Below are 19,437 nucleotides of genomic sequence, written 5' to 3' on the forward strand. Positions count from 1 at the left end.
GGTAAAAAAAAGCAGGGAGGTATTTTTCTTAGCAGGGCGAAACTGTTTGGGGCTAGAAAAACCTGTAGGGGAAGGAGGGGGGAAGGCACCGGGCTGAGAGGTATCGAAACTGGGGAATCTTTCCTTTTCTCCACAGTGAGTACTCTACATTCCTTGTTAAGCACCGAGCCATTCTCCGATAAGGCATTGTTCTTTCTGCCGGGAAGCTGTCTTTCTGGTTTTTACAATCCTCCAAGTTTTCAGGCATATTTAATTTTACATTTAAAACAAAATTAAAAATACTATTTGATTTGGTTTCTAGCAAATTAATTAATTCATCTATTACAATCCCCCCTTTTTGTTTTTCTACCAATTATTAATTTGCTGATTAAACCTAGCTATTGTTTCTCGTGCTGCTCGTAAAGTTGGGTCTTCTTGTAACAGATGTTCACTAGCAACAACATCTGCTTCTTTTAATGTCATTAAGTGAGCAGCTTCTAATCAAGACTTAACTAAATTAATTATTTTGTTTAAAATACAAGGTCCGAAAGTTAACACTAATAATAACACTACTAGGGGACCTGCTATGGTGGATATTATAGTGGTTAGCCAGGGAGACTGGTTAAACCACCATTTTTGTTGTATTTCTCTTTCTCGTTTTCTTTTTTCAATCCCTTCTCTTACTTTGGCTAAAGAATCTTTGACTATTCCAGTATAATCAGCATAAAAGCAACATTCTTCTTTTAAGGCCGCACATAACCCACCTTGATGTAAAAATAATAAATTTAGCCCTCTTCTGTTTTGTCGGACTACTTCAGACAGTGATGTCAGGGATTTTTCTAAATTTGAAATTGACGTTTCTATTCTTTCTAAGTCTTCATCTACTGCAGCTCTAAGAGATGAAAATCCTTGGTTTTGCTGTGCAAGGGAGGCTATACCAGTTCCTGCCCCTACAGCTCCTAATCCTAAAAGGGTGGCTATAGTTATGGCCGTGAAAGGTTCTCGTTTAACAATATTATGGTTTTCTTTTACCCAATAATCGTACATTTCATTTTCTGGATGGTACAGTACTCGGGGAATTATTCTTACTTGGATACAGTAATCTTTGGATGCATTGAATACTTTAAGAGATATACAAGGAGTTAAACCTATTTTTGAACAAATCCACCATCCTCCTTTTGGAGGAATGACCCAGTATTTGTTGACTTTGTTTAGTCTCTTTTCATGAACACTGCAAAGCTCTTTCTTTGATGTAGGTATTTTCCCTATACAGCGTCCTTTCCCCCTTACATATTGCATTGGGATTTTTGCTCGTCTTTCTTCCCATTTACATTGCTTAGGGGCTACTCTTTCATTCAGCCTAAAGTCCAGGTCTAATCCGATAGCTTCATAAAAAGGGGGTTTGTCATCATAACAGAGCCAACAGGCTGAGGTCATATTGGGGTTTGTATAATTTAGGGCCTGATAGGAGGCCTGTATTTTTTTCCATAGTGGATTTGTTTCATTTTCTGTGATAGTTTTCTCTGATGTTTTAGGAGCACGCTTAGTACGATTTAATAGGGTTGGTTTAATTGTTTGATTAGGACTTACTGTAGGTGCTTTTGGTGTGTTAAGTATTTGTTTAGGACCTACTGCCCTTGCAACTACTACTTCTTCTTTTTTTATTACTATTATTTCTCCTTGATCTTTACCAGATTCCCAGTATCTCACACCCCAAGTTTTTCCTATTTTCCACCCAAAATCTTCTGGAGAAGTGACATTAAGGTATAAGTACTTGCAATTACCAAGGGTATTTATTTTTCGCCTTCCTAAGACCATGTTGTAAATTGGGGGTTTACAGCCAGCTGGCCCCCATCCAACTTTTAGGAATTTATCCGTAGTTGGGGATTCCCAAGCTGCAGCTATAGTAACACAATCCCAGTGAGCGCAATAATATTCATCAGGAAGATTGCAGTATCCTTTCCCAGGATTGGAACTTGGGCAGAAGTAATAAGGCTTTTTCTTTACACATTGGTCTGTGGGTATTAGATTACAAAGTGAGGCAGTGAAACTTGGGGATCCGGGTGTAACTATTTGTTGGATAACATAAGAATCTTTTCTTCTGACTAAGGTCCAATTATAGGGTTGATGAGGATCTTCCCCACTTACTAGATTTATCCCCATAAAAATTAATGGCCATTTTGCTTTACTTATTTTTACAACTGTTAACAAAATTGCTGTTATTACCCATGGTCTAAGAGATGATGGTGGAATTATAAGGTCATTTCGAGCATAATTATTACCACAATGCAGTTCTATACCCCAAAACTCCGGTTCATATTGTTTTGAGTGGGGGAAAGACTGTTTTGGACTTACAAGGCATTTTATTGCACATTCTGTCTGGTGGCACAGGGCATTTGTTGGATTTCCAACAAGGCTAGCCATTAACAGTCCCCACAGTAATACACCTCTGCCTCCTCCGTCTACTCGGTTGCATCGAGCAACGGGGTTTATCATCTTCTCGGCAGCAAGTGTAGCCTTCAGGGGATCTTTAGCTTAGCTCGTTTTACTTTACTTGGTATGTGCCTCAGTTGTTTTTATTTCTTGCCTTTCTTAAGTCACAGCTTATCCTCACCACCTTTTTAGTGATATTTTTCGGAGTTTTTTGTTTTTTTTTTTTTATCTTTTATAAAAACTTCCCACAATTTATCAGATTGAAATTTTTGTATTCTCCCACTGTTACCCTTAATTTTAAGTTTTTGAACTTTAACTTTGTTTTTGATTATATTACTCCTAGAAAAAAACTTCTTCAGGAGTATTCTCGTAATGACTGTGCACCCACCACCTCTCTTGACCTTACTTTTATAGCATACAAATGGATAATAATTACAATTTGCATTTACACAATGTACAGTTATAGATCAGCTTATTCGTTCTTTTTTCGTAAAGTCAGTTTTAAGTCCTTTGAGTTATTCACCACTTCCCATTGCTGATCATGGATTGGTCCTTTGATTCTACTGGCATGAGTCCATCCTCTTTCTGCTGTCCGGACTGCAGTGTCTGTGGTAAGTAGAACAAGAAAGGGTCCCTCCCAGCGAGGGGTTAAGGATGTTTCTTTCCAAGTCTTTATTAGCACTTTATCTCCAGGCTGTATCTTATGTATAGATACATCTAAGGGTGGTCTTTGGACTACCAATCCTTTTTTCTCTAACTTTTTCTTTCTTTTCATTAATTCTACTACATATTCTTGCAACAGTTTTTCTTCTACTTTTGGGTGCTCAATTGGGACTCCAAAGTCATATGGCATTCCATACAGCATTTCAAAGGGGGATATTCCGATATCTGTACGGGGTTGAGTTCTTATATTTAACAGAGCTAAAGGCAGACATTTTACCCAATTCATTTTGGTTTCAATCATTAGTTTTGTTAAATGCTTTTTAATTTCTCCATTCATTCTTTCCACTTTCCCAGAACTTTGAGGATGCCAAGGAGTATGATATTCCCATTTAATTCCAAAAGGTTCTAATGCCTCTTTAATAATTTTGGAGGTAAAATGTGGCCCTCGGTCTGAGTCTATTACTGTTATGACTCTATACCGGGGAATAATTTCTTCCAATAATATTTTAACCACTGTTTTGGCAGTTGCTCGAGCTACAGGAAAAGCTTCTACAAAGTGGGTGAGGTGATCTACTAAAACCAAGAGATAATGGTATCTTCCCACTTTAGGTAGTTCAGTAAAATCGGCTTGTAGCCTTTCAAATGGTCTTTTAGCCAATTCCCTCCCACCTTGTACCTTTTCTCTTAATTGTTGTTTATTTACTTTTTGACAGGTCAAACATTCTCCAACAATTTGTTTGGCAATGTTATAAGTTCCTATACTTATATATTTGGTTTCAAATTGATCCACCAATGCTTGTACTCCCCAATGAGTTTGTCGATGGAATTCTTTCATAATCCTTTGGGTTAGCCCTTTGGGAAGGATTTCCCTCCCATCTGGTAGCAGCCACTTGTTATCTTTTTCTACTGCTCCCACTTGCTGCAATTTTTCTTTTTCCCGATTAGTGAAACTTTTGGTTATTTCGATTTTGCTGCTATTTATTTCTTGTGCTTTTATCATCAGTAATGCAGCTCGCTTTGCTTCTTCATCAGCTAGATTGTTTCCCCTTATCTTAGGAGATAGCCCTTTTTGGTGTCCTCTTACGTGTACCACAGCTATTTGATTGGGCAGTCTTAAGGCCTTTAGGGTTTCTTTAATTAGTGTTTCATGTATTAGGCCTTTTCCCTGGGTATTTATTAACCCTCGCTCTTCCCATATTTTCCCAAATGTGTGCACAATCCTATATGCATATTTTGAATCAGTAAAAATTGTCCCTGTTTTGTTTTTCAATAGCTGAAGAGCTCTTAAGAGAGCATATAGCTCACAAGCTTGGGCCGACCAGGTCTTATCCAAGGGCCCAGATTCCTTAATTTCAAACGTTTTTCCATCAACTATAGCGTACCCTGATTTGCGTTGCCCATTTACTACTCTAGAAGATCCATCTGTATATAATTTTTCCCCATCAGGTAATTCTTCTTCTTCTAAATCTTCTCTAATTTTAGTTTGAGACTCGATTACTTGAATACAATCATGTGACAATTTTTCTAAGGGTTCTCCATATAGAAATTGAGCTGGGTTTTGAAGGCTGGTTACTTCTAGTTCTAATTTGGGAGAATGGATTAAAATGCTTTCATATTTTAACAACCTACTATCTGTTAGCCATTTCTCAGCTTTTTGTTGTAATATTCCGCGTATATTATGAGGGGTATATATTTTTAATTTTGCACCAAAGGTTATTTTCTTGGCTTCTTCTGCTAGAAGAGCAGTGGCCACAATAGCCTGTAGGCAAGTGGGCCACCCTCTACTGACAGGATCTAGTATTTTGGAAAAATACCCCACTGGCTTTTTCTTTCCAGCCCACTCTTGGGTTAAAACTCCATACGCGGTCCCATTTTCTGTATTCCACATCCCACATCCCAGTGCCCCAGGAAGAGCTCAGAGCAATGAGGGAGGGAGAGGATCTCCCTTCCCAGAGGCTGGGGGTCACGGCTGTGACCTTTGGGTTAATGAAATGCTTTTTACTTTCCTCAGCATCAGAGTGACCTTTCTTTCCTAGTCCATATTTGTCATCATTGTCTCTCTGTTTTCTAACTGGAATCTGGGGACACTTTCTCAGTTATGTCCCTCAGAGGGACCCATTAACAACAAAAGAAACTTTAAAGTTTGATTCTGACTTTGGGTTCTCAAGAGGTTCCTGCACCTTTCCTCAGGGTCTGATGTTCAGGGACTGAGCACCAAACCCCCCAGAGCAGCTCCTGTGAACAGCCCAGCAGGGCTCAGGGCACTGCCTGCACACACCGAGGGCAGAAAAGCAGGGCAGAGAGAGGTTACACACAGTCTGGGGTGTGAGGAAATTTAAGAGGAAGATCCACAGAAGAGGAATCTTTCCAGGCTTTCAGAAGGTAAGGCTGCATGAAGGGCAATGTATGTGCAGTTTGTGGGAAGATCTCCCAACGCTGGCACATCCCACAGCCTGGGGGGTCTCTAATGTAGGATATCACAGTTTCTCTGGTGCTGAAGTTGAGGACGTGCTGCAAAGCAGAGACTCTCTGCTGCACCATCCCAGGGATATCCCAGCAGGGTTCCCTTCTCCCAGGGATGGCTGTAGGGTTTGAACCCTGGCTCTGCCACCCAGGCTGTCCCAAACTGTCCTGCAGAGCAGGGTCCTGCACCCCAGGGTGCTGTGTCAGGGCAGGAGCTCTGCCACCTGCCAGAGGCAGCTCTCAGCTGGTCTGGGGAGCTCCCTCTGTGCTGGGAGAGAGGCTGTGGATGGAAAGAGCAAACCCTGTCAGGGCAGGGCAGGACAGGGCAGGTTTGTTCAGCTATCAAGTTAGAGTTTCATAGGTGAGGACTGCTTACAGAACCAGAGCACTCAGGGATATTTTCCAGGGGATACTTCAAGGAGAAGGTGAAAGGAGGGATTTCTATCAGGCTCTCAAGCCACATACCTGGTGGTTTGAGTAGCAGAGGGAACACTGAGGAGCTGAAGAAGGGCTGACAACAACTACCTGGCATTGTTGGTGTCTGGGAGGTGGCACAGCTGGCTCAGGGTGACACTGCCCTGAGTGCCCACCTGGTTCTGCTCTGGGTTCTCCCAGCCGGACCCTCAGTGTGCATTTCCTTTTTCCTCAACTTGCTCATGTTGCTGGGGTTGTTTCCTCCTTCTCTCAGTCAGGTTCACTGGGAATGGGAGTTCAAGCTACAGAGTCAATCACTGATCCTGTGATCCCTCTCAGGCAGGTGGGTCCCTGGGAATGAGACATTCCAATTTTCCTCTGACCTGTGGGGCTGTCAGTATTGAATTCTGTGTGCCTGGAGAATGAGGTGTGTTTCCCAGAATCAAACCCCATTGTCAGGACACTTGGCTCTTCTCTGAGATGTCCTTCCAAGCTGGGAGCTGCCTCAAGAATGCAAATCATCTTCATAGCACAATTGTGTTATCTGAAATCCCCAGTGCAGAGGGGCAGAGATGCTGTGCCCATCCCAGGAAATGCTGTTGAGTTGGTGAGATGAGCCATGTGTGTCCTTGAGACCTTGAGCCAGGGTGAGACATTGAGTGGTCTGTAATGGATCTCTTTGCTCTCAACAGTGTCTGGTGGCATTTCAGACAAAAATGGGAGTGTGATCACTCTCTCTCTGAGGAAGGCCCAAGTCCAGGGTGGCTGGAACAAGGCAGAGGGACAGAGCAGCTCCCCTCACTCTGCACTAAGCCACAGGCATTGTCCTGTTCAGGAAGCCCTGCTCTGCTCTTCCTCAGGGCAGCACAAATGCTGAGGGGTTCTGCCATCCAGGAAAACTCCACAGGGAAGATGAGGGGAGTCAGAAACAAAACACCCAAACCTCTGAAACTGTCTTCTGGGATTCTGAAATATTCTCAAAATTGGGAGTGCAGATGCCCGTGAGAACTTTTGCTTTAGGAGAAGTTTCATCTGACACAGCTGAACACCAGGAAGGGCCCTGCCCCCACCATGGCCATGACCCACCTGGAGCAGAGCAGGGCTGACCCTCACAGCCAGTGGGCAGAGGGGCTGCTCCTCATGGGAAATGTAGTGAGCACCAAGCTGGGCTCCAGCCATGGATATGAAGCAAAGTTTCCTGGAAAAGGAAAAGTGGGGACTGCGAGCAGAAGGGAACAGGGTATTGGCAAATGGTTGTGACTCTTTGAGAAATATCTCATCTGATTTGTAACTGTTATTTCCTCCTTGGACAGTGCCCCACCTCCAGAAGCAGTAAATGCCCAACAGCAGCTTCATCAGCCAGTTCCTCCTCCTGCCATTGGCAGACACGTGGCAGATGCAGCTCCTGCACTTGTGTCTCTTCCTGGGCATCAACCTGGCTGCCCTCCTGGGCAACGGCCTCATCATCAGCGCCGTAGCCTGCGACCACCACCTGCACACCCCCATGCACTTCTTCCTGCTCAACCTGTCCCTCACAGACCTGGGCTCCATCTGCACCACTGTCCCCAAAGCCATTCACAACTCCCTCTGGGACACCACAACCATCTCCTTCATGGGATGTGCTGCACAGGTCTTTTTCTTTGTCTTCTTCATCGTGACAGAGTTTTCCCTCCTCACCATCATGTGCTACGACCGCTACGTTGCCATCTGCAAACCCCTGCACTACGGGACCCTCCTGGGCAGCAGAGCTTGTGCCCACATGGCAGCAGCTGCCTGGGCCAGTGGCTTTCTCAATGCTCTGCTGCACACAGCCAATACATTTTCCCTGCCCCTGTGCCAGGGCAATGCCCTGCGCCAGTTCTTCTGTGAAGTCCCACAGATCCTCAAGCTCTCCTGCTCACACTCCTACCTCAGGGAAGTTGGGCTTCTTGTGGTTAGTGTCTCTTTAGTGTTTGGTTGTTTCATTTTCATAGTCTTCTCCTATGTGCAGATCTTCAGGGCTGTGCTGAGGATCCCCTCTGAGCAGGGACGGCACAAAGCCTTTTCCACGTGCCTCCCTCACCTGGCTGTGGTCTCTCTGTTTGTCAGCACTTCCATGTTTGCCTACCTGAAGCCTCTCTCCATCTCCTCCCCGTCCCTGGATCTGGCCCTGTCAGTTCTGTACTCAGTGGTGCCTCCAGTACTGAACCCCCTCATCTACAGCCTGAGGAACCAGGAGCTCCAGGATGCCCTGAGGAAAATGATGACTGGATGTTTTTCAGCAGCAAGAACCTGCCAGTTTTCTTCTGTACAGTGTTCACAATAAAACTCATGACAGGCTCAGTTTGCCTTCCCAGGTTTTCCTTGGTGGTCAGTGGGTTCATTTTGTCATAATGTTGTGCTCAATTAATCTTTTTATTCATCATCTCATCTAATTAATTTTTTATTTTCATTAATTTCACTCTTTTAAATCTGTACTTGAGTAATTGTACTATCTCTATTTTTAAACAAACTCTCTTGCAATAGGCCTGCCTGGCTGGTAAGGGGTTTTGCTTTGAGACTTTCAGGCACCTACTGGGCAGTTCCATGTGTGCAGAGAAGGGCAAAGAGTCCCAGCACAGCAGCACTGCCAGGGAGCACCAGCACTGGGCCTTTGCTGACCTGCTCTCTTTCCACTTGTACACTCTCCTGCAGAGCCCCTGGGCTGGACTAAGGCCTTGGTCCTCTGCCAGCTGGGACACAGACCTGCTGCATGTCCATCCTGGGCTCACAGGCAGGGACAGGCCATGGGCACTGCTGGGACACAGCTGGGCTCCACAACAGCAGCTCCATCAGGAAAGGGCTTCTCCTTAGCTCAGGACATGCAGTCTTAGGGTTTTTTGCAAAGTCACTCTCAAGAACATGCCAAGGGATAGACTCTATAGAGGCTCCTTGTTTCCTTGTTCTTCAGGGGATCATTGTGATGAGATCAGGGTTCCAGTGAGGTCTTCAGCAGACTCAGATCTGCTTCAAGTACTACTTGTTCATGGCCAGTGAGCTTGGAGATGGCAAGTCATCATTTTTAAACTCTCATTGCTATAGAGAATGTGACAGAGCTGGCTGCAGGTGAATATTTAAGTGAACCAAGTTGGGAGCTGCCAGGAGAACACAGGGGACCTGCAGGCCCAGTGTGTGCCAGGGATCAGCAATAAATGGAGGTCTGTGAGCACAGACCTGTCCAGGGTCATGTCACCCAGAGATTGTACTCTAAATCTTTCTGTGAAGCAGCAAACAGAGCCCTGTAACTGCAGGGGCTACAGCAAGCACAGGGAAACAGATCCAGTGAGTGTTCCGTGTAACCCTCAGTGAACACACTACTGCTACCCATGACAACAATAGCAGTAAGTAAATAAACCCCACATGATGTGCACAACACCATTGCTCCACTGCTCACCACTCAGTGCCCAATGCCCAGCCCAGCCCAGACACAGATCATCCCTTCCTGACCAACCCCCATTAACACCCTGAGCACTGCCCTGCATGAAAGGGAACATCCCTTGGGCCAGTTGGGCTCAGCTGTCCTGGCCCTGCTCCCTCCCAGTCCTGTGACCCTCAGGAGATCATTGGAGGCCATGATTGCACAAACCTCTCAGGCACTCAGTGTGGGAAGGAAAACCCAAAGCATCTGGAAAAACCTGCAGTCCCTTGGAGCATTAACAAGCCCCACCAAAGGGCCATTCCTGACAAAGCCTCTCCAGGGACTTGTCCCAGCAGATCCTTGGAGGCAACAACTGCAGGGAGGCAAAGGCTCTGGGCAGCAGCTCAGGTGCTGAGCAAAGCCTGGCTTGGCTGGAGGCAGCAGAAACCCTAACCCTAACCCTGAGCCCCAGTCCGGGGAAGGCACATCCTGTCCCTCACACCTTGCTCAGGGCTCTGCTGGGGGTATTCGCTTGAGGGAGGATGCTGAGGGCAGGACAAGATAAAGAGAATCAGGAGGGGAGGGGGCAGATCAAGAAGCCAGTCTTTCAACAAAGAAATTGAAAGGAGTGACCCAAATGAAAACAGGAAACCAAAGTTACCTGGTCCCTGAACTCATCAAAACTTTCAAACTTGTGAAAAGATTTCAGCTGCCAGCCAGGTGAGTGGGTTTCCACCTGGCTCCTTCTATGCTGGGATAGTGGGGCTGATAGTGAGCAGTTGCAAGGTCATGAAGCCCAAAAGCTGAGATTGCTTTGCTAGAGATTAGGAAATTGAAAGAGGAATTGGAAAAGAAGGAGAAATTTACAGTCTCTGGAGATGACTCTTCTCAAGCGTGAGGGCAAGAGATCCATTTCAGGAAGATGTTGTGAACTCCCCAGGAAACTGAAGCTCTGGAAACAAAGGTATCCAGTACTTGTGGGAATTACCTGCGCTGGAAATCATCTATAGTGACCTAAAAAGTGAAAACACCCCTAAAGACTCAGAGGATGTTCCTTGCACAGTGGCCATGAGGAGGTTCAAAGCACTCCTGGATCACGTTCCAACAGCCTGATGGCTTTGTATTCCCCCCAAAGGGATACACCAGGAGATGGCATCCTCCTGGCTCTGAAATGTAGTAGAAACTCTGGGCACTTCCTCACCCCCACGGCCCAGCAGCTCAGCTCTCAGGGGCAGCCCAGGAGATCAGTCCTCTCCTGCCCCAGCCAGAGGAAAAGGGAGTCCCAAGCACAGGCCACGTGGTGATCTCTGGTTCTTTCTGCATGGCCAGAGGGAGACATGAGGAAATGGGATGGTGAACCCACCTTTGAGCTGGGAGCCCATGGACGTGAACTGAGAGGGAAGAGAGCTGTGGAGAAGGGGTCAGCCAAGAAGGATGTCCATGGAGTTGCTGCAGGGACACAAGAAGGCAATCAGAAATCTCCCAGGCATAAAAGGACTAAAATCAACTCTTGATCCTGGCAACGGGACTTCTGGTCTGACATCACAAATGTCAGACAGTGAATACTCTGGCCAGGAACAGGAATAGAGGGTCCCTGCCTTTGGCCAGGAGGAGGAAAGGGATGACCAGGCACACTGGACTGTGTGCATTCGATGGCCTGGCACAGCAGATCCACAGAGGTGTAAAGCTTTAGTAGACACTGGTGCCCAGTGCACACTGATGGCATCAGGGCACAGGAGTGCAGAACCCTCTGGATCTCTGGAGTGGCAGGGGGATGTCAGGAGTTGTCTGTGTTAGAGACTGAGGTAAGTTTAGAGGGACAAGTGGGAAAAGCCTTCCATGGAGAGTGGCCCAGACTGGCCTTGTTTTCTGGACACTCTGCTCAAGGTGCTCCAGGACACTCATCACAGACCAGCCCCTCCCAATGACCATTCCCAGCACTGGTTTGTCACGCCCCTCTGAGAGGTGGTTTGTTCCTTCACAGAAGGACATCAAGTGACTGGGCCAGAAGTGCAAGAGATCCCAAGTCTTTGTCCCCTCAGGCACAGCATCATCTGTGCCACCAAGGGTTGTGAGCAGACCTGCTGTGCTGAGGCTCTGGGGCCTCGTGGCCTCCTGGCACAGCCCCAGGAAGGCTGGGCACTGTCATTCCCTTGTCCTGCCCTCAGCATCACCCCCCAAGCCAGTGCCCCCAGCAGAGCCCTAAGCAAGGTGTGAGGGAAAGGATCTGCCTTCCCCGGGCTGGGAGTCTGTAACAGTTCATTTTGGATACATGGCCAAGACAAAGATAAATACAGAGAGTAATATGCTAAAAACTACTTTTATTATGATACTAGTTACTGGCAAGGACCAAAAAAATCAAATTTTGAATAGTTCATTCAAGGAATTAAAACAACTTTAAATTACTTCCTATTTGTTAGAACAGGTTAGCAAAAGAGAATAAAAGAACGAAAATTCTCAATACTCATAAAGGATACAAAAGGATACAATATAGTTGAGATGTAGTTGATGCTGCAGCAGTTGCTCCCTATCCCCGATGCTCCCTCGAGCAGACAGGCCAGCACTGCCAGGCCCGGCAGCAGCGGGACGCCATCCATGCTCAGCGGCGTCCCCGCGGAGCCAACACGGGCTGGGTGCAAGGGTGGGTGTGGCTCAGCTCCCCCACTCTTGTGTCCCTGTTTATCAGCCATCCATCATACTGCAGAGGGCCAGGACACAGTGTAAGGTGATGCCTGGGAGACAGCCAAGCACCGCCTGTTCATTGCATAAGTGGCAACAGTCTGAACATGTCGCCTGTTGGGTAGTGGTCGTACGACTCCTGCCCACATTATTTTCATCACATCATCAGCTTCCTCACCCCACTGTACAACCTTCACCAGTGTGTTCTCATGCGTGTGGCCAGGTCAGAGAGGAAAACGGCCTTGATAATGGAGAACTTCGAGTGTTATACAGTTACTTTGTATACTACTCTGCCTAGTTTCCCAACATGTATTTCTAGTTTCTCAGGAAAAACTTTCTTACCCCTCTGTGCTCCATTGATCATCTAAATTAAAAGTACCCTCCTTACAGCGTCAGGGCTGGGCCTTTCTGCTGCCTCCAGCCAAGCCAGGCTTTGCTCAGCACCTGAGCTGCTGCCCAGAGCCTTTGCCTCCCTGCAGTCCTGGCCTCCAAGGGTCTGCTGGGGCAAGTCCCTCGGGAGGAATTGTCAGGAATGGCCCTTGGGGGATCCTTAAATCTTCAAGGGACTGCAGGTTTTTCCAAGTACTTTTAGTTTTGCTTTTGGTTTGGAGTCTGTGAGAGGTTTGTGCAATCAAGGCCTCCAATTATCTGCTCTAACAAGTCCCTTGAGAGTCTTAGTACCAACACTCAGTGAGGCTCATTAATGCTTCAAGGCACTCAAAGCTTATTGAAGTATTTCTTTTTGACACCCAGTCTGTGAGAGGTTTGTGAAATCATGGCCTGCAATGATCTGCTTTAATTAGTCCCTTGAGAGGCTTTGTCAGTAACAGCCCACAGTGAGGCTTGTTAATGCTTCAAAGGACTCAATATTTATTAAGGTACTTCCCCTTTCCTTTTGAAGCTGAGTCTATGAGAGGTTTGTTCAATCAAGGCTTCCAATTATCTCCTCCTACCAGTCAGTGAAGAGCCTGTATTGGGAATGGCCCTCAGTGGGACCCATTAGTGCTTTGAGATACTTTGTGATTTTCTTCTGACTTTGACTGGTGGAAAGGTTTGTGCAATCTCCTCTCAGTACCTGAGGTTCAAGGGCTCAGCACCAAATGCACCACGGGGCTTGTTAAGATAAAGCAAAACTGAACAGATCATGGCTCTTTCTGAGTTTGCCCTCTAATCAAGGAGACTTAATTAAGTAATTTCCCTAATACAGTTTTGAAGAAAGATTTCAATGAGCTTCTAATAAATGTGCATTTCTATTTTAAATGATTTGGATAATTACTTTTCTTTTTAGAGAAGAGGTGATTGCAGCATTCTCTGATTGATGTTGACCAAGGTTCCCTCCCAAGAAGGTTTGGACTAATTGGAGAGCAATCCTTTGAGGTCTGACAGTGGGGACAACCTTGCTCCACACCTCCCCAGCCCCATCATTTCCCTCATCAGTCAACTGGGACCTGCTTTGCTCTGAGAACTGGCTGAACACAGGCAGAGAGGGATTTTTCCTCTATTTTTGCAGCAATCTGAAACTCATAAGTTTCACCATTGAAAACAAACACACTCCTTGGACTTTCACCTCAAATCCCCCCAGTTTTACCCCAAATCCCCAGGATTCCACTCAAAATCCCATAATTACCCTCAAAATTCCTTTAATTCCACCGAAAGATACCCTGATTTTCCCCTCATACGACAATGGTTCTACTCCAAGTTGCTTTAATTCCAGCTCATATCTCTATAAACCCATCAAAGTCCTGCTGATTTTGCCCCAGATCTCCCGTGTCTTCCACCCAAAATTCTATTAATTCCACATAAAACTCCTCTCATTTACCCCCAAATCCACTTAATTTTCCTGAAGATCTCCATTATTTTTGCCCAGAGTTCCCTTAATTCCATCTATAACCTCCTCAATCCCATATATTTCACTAAAAATTACTTTAATTTCACCGAAATTTTCTCAACTCTCTTTATTTCCACCTCAAATCTTCTTAACTAAGTGCAAAATTTCCTTATTTCTACACAACATATCCCTAATTCCATCCCAAATCTCTGACCTCCACTCAAAAATTCCTTAATCCCTCTTACAATCCCAAGTAATTCATCCCAAATTCTGAAGGTTCCACAGAAATCCCCTTAATTTCACATAAGGATCATTTAATTCCATCCCAAATCCCTTAATTCCACCCAAACTCTCCAAATTTCACCTCAAATCCACTGAATTCCACTCTGAATTCCCTCAATTCCACACAAAATCCCTTCCCCAACTCACCAGCCCCCCAAGTGCCCCCAAATCACCCCCGACCCCCAAGTGTCCCTTTGGAGCCCCAAATCCCGGGGAAGGGCCCATGGGAAGGGGGGGCTGGGGGGCTTTGGGGAGGCTGGGGTGGATTTGGGGGCCTGGAAGGCACTTGGGGGGCACTTGGGGGTCCCATTGGGGTGTGAGGGGAATTTATGGGGCACTGGAAAAGAACTTGGGTGTCCGAGAGGACCCTTGGGGGGTCACTCGAGTGTCCAGGGACGGAGTCTGGGGGTCTAAAGAGGATTTTAGGGGTCACTTTTAAGTCCTGGATGAACTTGGGGGTCACTTGGGGGTCCAGGGAGGTGATTTGGGAATCCTGAGTGGGTATTGGGGGAGCACTTGGGAGTCCTGGGGCCCTTCTGGGGCAGTTTGGGGTCCGGGGGACACTTGGGGGGCTGCAAAGGGGGTGGGACCGACCCGATTGGGCGCGGGGGGGGTCGGGAGTTGTAGTCCCACCTGTGATTGGCCAGAGCGGGCCGCGGTGCCTGACGGGAGATGTAGTACGGGACAGGCTCAAAATGGCGCGGACTCCATGCCCGTCACCGCCCCCCTGCATGCCTGAATGCTGATTGGCTGCAGGAGGTGACGGGCAGGCCCAACGCCCAATCAGAGGCGGCAGAGACGGAGGGCGGGACTCGAGGGCGCTGCCGGGAGAGTTGAGCACTGGCGGCGGGTTTGGGTAATTTCTAAAAATTTGGGAGCATTTCGGGGGCATTCGGGGACTCGGGGCAAGTTTTGGGGGTCCCTCACGACCCACCCACCCCCCACAGACCCCCCGGGACCTCCCCGGGGCCGTGTTGGCCGTGACGGTGAAGGAGCCGGGTAAGCCCCTCCCCCCACCCCGGGATGCGCCTCAGAACGCCCCAAATCCCCCTCGAAAATACCCCTGAGACCCCCTAACCCACCGCCTGGGGCCCCCCAAACTGCCCTGGAGCCCCAGGATGCCCCAAATCCGGTCCTGAACTCTGCGGAGCCCCTGAAACACCCCGGGCCGCCCCAAACACCCCAGAGATCTCCTAAACCCCTCCCAGACCCCCCAAACCTCTCCCAGACCGTCTAAACTGCCCAGTACCCCCAAAATGCCCCAATACTCACCTAAATTCAGCTCCCAGACCCCCCAAACCACCGCAGGACTCACCAAACCCCCTTCTAGGGCACCCAGACCTGCCCAAACTCTCTCAGCCTCCTCCCAGACCCCCACCCAGACCACTCTAAACCTCTCCAGGACCCCCCCTTGTCTTTCTCCCAGTCCCTCCAAACCACACCAGGTCCCCCAAACCTCTTCCAGACCTACCCCAACCATCCCAGGATCCCCCTAAAACTCCCTCCCAGACCTCCCACAACAACTCCAGGGCCCTCCAAACCCCTCCAAGGAATGCCAAGGGTCCCAGGGGCGGCTTCTGCCCTGAGTCTCTGCTCGGGGTGCTCAGAGACCCCCCTGGGACAGTAAAACAGGGAGCCTGGAGAGGGGGGACCCCCAATACCTGTAGGACCCCCAGCAAGCCCATTAGGGGAGACCCCCCAGAGCCCAAAGTGGAGAGATCAGAGAGCAGGAACTTCTGGGAGGCTTTTTTGGGGCTGAATCTTTTGTTGTGCAGGGGGGACACAGAGCTGGGGAAGGGTGTTTTCAGGGGGCCACAGGTCCAAGGAAGGGGGGATGTAGCAGCTTGGAGAAGGGAAATAGAGGGTCCAGGGGAATCTGTGCCCAGGAAAGGGGGGTCCATGGGTCGGGGAAAGGGGAATCATGGGGTAGGGAGATCCAGAGTGTCCAGAGAAAGGGATTGAAAGGGTCCCCCAGTGTTCCAAAAAGGGAAGGGGGAGTCTGTGGTCTGGGAAATTCAGGACTGGGGGTTCCAGGGGTCCCAGGGTGAAAAATACAAAAACAGCACAGGAGGTGTGGGACCTGGAAGAGGTGGAATGGCCAGGCAAGGGTATGCAGGGGAGTATTGGTGCAGGATAAGGGGGTGCAGGGGGATCCCAGTGCCGGGGAGTGGGCGATCAGGAGGGTGCCAAGGTGAAGGACAGGCAGGACTGGGGTGGGGAGAGGGAGTTGGTGGGTCCAGGGGGTCCCTGTGCCCCTAAAAGGGGAGTCCAGGGGATGGCAGGTTAAAGGAAAAGGGAATGTGGGATGGGTGGGAAAGGGGGGTCAGGGTGTTCCTGGATTCACAGAATTAAGGGGTGTGGGGACAGGAAACCTGAGAATGGCCGGGCAGGGGTTTCTGGAGCCCCGGCAGCCTGGAGAGGGAGGACCCTGAACAGACAGGAGACCCCCAGCAGCCAGGACAGGGGGTACCCCCAGAACCCCAAAATGGAGAGGCCAGAGAGGAGGAGTTCCTTTCAGTGTTTTCTCGTCTGAATCTTGGAATTTTGGAGATTTTTCTGGACACAGGAAGCTCAGTGAGTTCTAGAGATGGTCTTTGGGAGGAGGAACCCCCAACCCAAGGCACTCACACCTTATTTTTCCCCAGAAAACATGATTTCTCCTTCCCAAAGCTTGTCAGGATGGAGGAGGAGGCTGGGAGGAGGAGGAAGATGCCCCAGGACCCCCAGGCAGGTGAGGAGGAAGTCAGTGCCCCTTTGCCCCTCTCTTGTGCTGCATCTTCCAGCCCAGCATGGCCCCGGCTGCAGGACAACCCCTCTGCCGACGCCGTCCTGCCGGGGCCGGGTTTGGGGGGATGTCCTTGGCCTTCCCTGTGGGCCGGAGGCAAATGCCCTGCCTGTCCTTGTTCCTTCCTGCCCCAGGCCCCGAGCTGAGCACGGAGAGCACGGAGGACAAATCCCCCTGGCAGAACCTGCTGGCAGAGGCTGTTTTGAACAGCTCCAGGGTGCAGGAAGTGAGTGGAGAGGAAAATCCACGGAGATACCCCAGGAGGAGAATCTCCAAAACTAGACCTGGGTGCTCTGAGGAGATAAAACCAACCCAGTGCCCCGAAGGTGGCTGTAGCTTGAGCAGGTGCTCCGACCCGGTGATGGAGCAGCGACTTCACTCAAGGGAGAAACGCTACAAGTGCTTGGAATGTGGGAAGAGCTTCAGCTTCAGCTCCCACCTGATCCGCCACCAAATGATCCACAGTGGGGAATGGGCCTACACATGTGGGGAATGTGGGAAGGGCTGCAGCTGCAGCTCTGAGCTGATCTGCCATCAGAGGATCCACACTGGGGAACAGCCCTACAAGTGTTCGGAGTGCGGAAAGAATTTTAGGACCAGCTCACAACTCTTCTCACATCAGCGCACACACACAGAGGAGAGGCCCTTCTGCTGCACCCACTGCAGAAAGAGATTCAAACAAAACTCCCACCTCGTCACCCACCGGTGCATCCACACTAGGGAGAGGCCATACAGGTGTGAGGAGTGTGGGAAGAGCTTCACTGACAGCTCTAACTTGACCCAACACCAACGAAACCACCAATAAGGGAAGCCCTCAGAGTGCCCCAACTGCGGGAAGAGCTTCGTCTGCTGCTCCAGCTCCATCACCCATTGGAGTACCAATGTTGAATGATCCACAGTGACCCACATTGAGCACAGACCTGGTGACCCATGTTGGGTAAAGACCTGGGAACCCACTTTGGGTAGAGTCTTGGTGACCAACATTCCTGGTGACTCACATTGGGAAAACGCCTGGCTGGTGGTCTCCTCATCCTCCTGGTTCCCTGTAGGCACCTGGGTGAACACAGTGGGAGGAACATCCATCAGGACACAGAGCTGACCTTGAAAATGCTGTGGGATGAGGGAATTTGATGGCTTTAGGCCTGTGGCAGGACATCCCTCATTGGAATGTCCAAGCAAACAATGCCCTGTTTGCAAATGTATCAGTGGTTGGCTGAGGGGACTCCACTCTGGTTTCAACCCCAGATTAACATCCTGATGGTGAGGCAACCCCAGGAGTCAAATGGCTGTCAGTCAATCCCTTTATACTCTAAAGATCCAATCCCCTTTCACAGGGGCAGGTTTTTCCAACATATCCCTTTTTGGGGTGTGTGTGTGGAGATTCCTCCCTTAGGGTGGGAACCCCCACCAAGGTCACTCCTCGAGGCTGAGAGCAGAGATCTCCCCAGGTCCCTTGGGCTGGGTGAGTTCCATTGATCTCTACTTAATAATTCTTTCTTTTGTGATAACTTTAGTAGAATTGCTTCATCAGTTGCTCTAGGATGGTGCACTGTCCTGTCTCACACTATACTGCTGGTAGGTTTAGCATTTATATTGTGCAGTAAATAATTTTGATTAACATCTTTGATAATTTGTAAAATAAATAAACCCTAAGCCTTCCATTTTCCCCCCTGCCCCAGGGTGCCCCCCCTCTCCAGCAGCCCCAGCACCACACAGCAGGTTGGGAGCTCAGGGAGCCACCCCAGAGCCCCCTTTTCCAATCCCCCCTCTGCCCAAAGACCCCCATGGGACTGTCCATCCTGTCAGCCCAATCCCCATTTTTCCACCCTCCTGCCTATTCCTCCCTTTTCCCATTGTCCCCTCAATCCCCAGCCCCCCTCCAAGATCAGTTTGGGGGTCACAGCTCACACTTTCCCTCTTCTCCCACCCCTTAAAACTCATCCCCTCAGTCTCCATCCACCTACTGATCAGTTTTGGGGGTCCACCCCTCCCTTTTTCCCCACTTTTCTGACCTCCCCCATCCCTTTTCCCATTGTCCCCAGTCCTCAGTTTCCAGCCCCCTCTGTTTTCAGAGGGGTCCCACTCCCCTCTCGCTCACTGTGGGGGTCCAACCACCCCTTTTATCCCCTTCCCCTCAGACCTTTCCCACCATCCCCTCCTCCCACCCCCCACGCTGCTCACCCAAGAGCTCCTCACCCACAGCCAGGAGGGTCCCAGCACCACCAGTGCCCCTAAAGGTTCCCCCAGAAGGGGGTTTGGTGGGGACTTTGGTGGGCTCTGAGTGTGTTTGGGGGGTCTTTGCATGTTTTTATGGCAGTTTAAGGGGGTGCAGCTAATTGAGAAGTATCTGGTGAGATTTGATGTATTTCTGGAGGATTGAGAGTTGTTTGAGAGTTCAGGGGATTTGGGGGGAGTTCAGTGGTATTTTAGAATAATTCAGAAATATCTGGGAGACCTTCGGTATTTTTTGATTATTTGGGGAAGAATCAAAGGATTTTTGGTGAAGAATCAGGTATTCCAGGAGGTTTCAGTTAT

At 48.8% G+C, this 19,437-nt stretch overlaps 2 protein-coding genes across 2 annotated transcripts; both read left to right on the top strand.

Annotated features, from left to right (window-relative positions):
• Positions 1 to 7,669: 7,669 nt before the first annotated feature.
• Positions 7,670 to 14,954, top strand: LOC139674658 (olfactory receptor 14J1-like; the record flags this gene model as incomplete). The annotated part of the gene is made up of 3 exons (XM_071561265.1): positions 7,670 to 8,239; positions 11,881 to 11,973; positions 14,874 to 14,954. Coding segments are annotated over 3 exons (744 nt in total), but the record flags the coding sequence as incomplete, so codon positions are not given.
• Positions 14,955 to 16,834: 1,880 nt separating this feature from the next.
• On the top strand, positions 16,835 to 18,357 carry LOC139673907 (zinc finger protein 3-like). The gene is made up of 2 exons (XM_071559841.1): positions 16,835 to 16,848; positions 17,037 to 18,357. Exon 2 carries the CDS (start codon positions 17,264 to 17,266, stop codon positions 17,705 to 17,707), a length of 444 nt encoding a protein of 147 aa, XP_071415942.1. The 5' UTR covers positions 16,835 to 16,848; positions 17,037 to 17,263; the 3' UTR covers positions 17,708 to 18,357.
• The last annotated feature ends 1,080 nt before the right edge of the window (positions 18,358 to 19,437 follow it).

The sequence above is a fragment of the Pithys albifrons genome, chromosome 7, assembly GCF_047495875.1.
Source record: "Pithys albifrons albifrons isolate INPA30051 chromosome 7, PitAlb_v1, whole genome shotgun sequence".
Classification (NCBI taxonomy): Eukaryota; Metazoa; Chordata; class Aves; order Passeriformes; family Thamnophilidae; genus Pithys; species Pithys albifrons.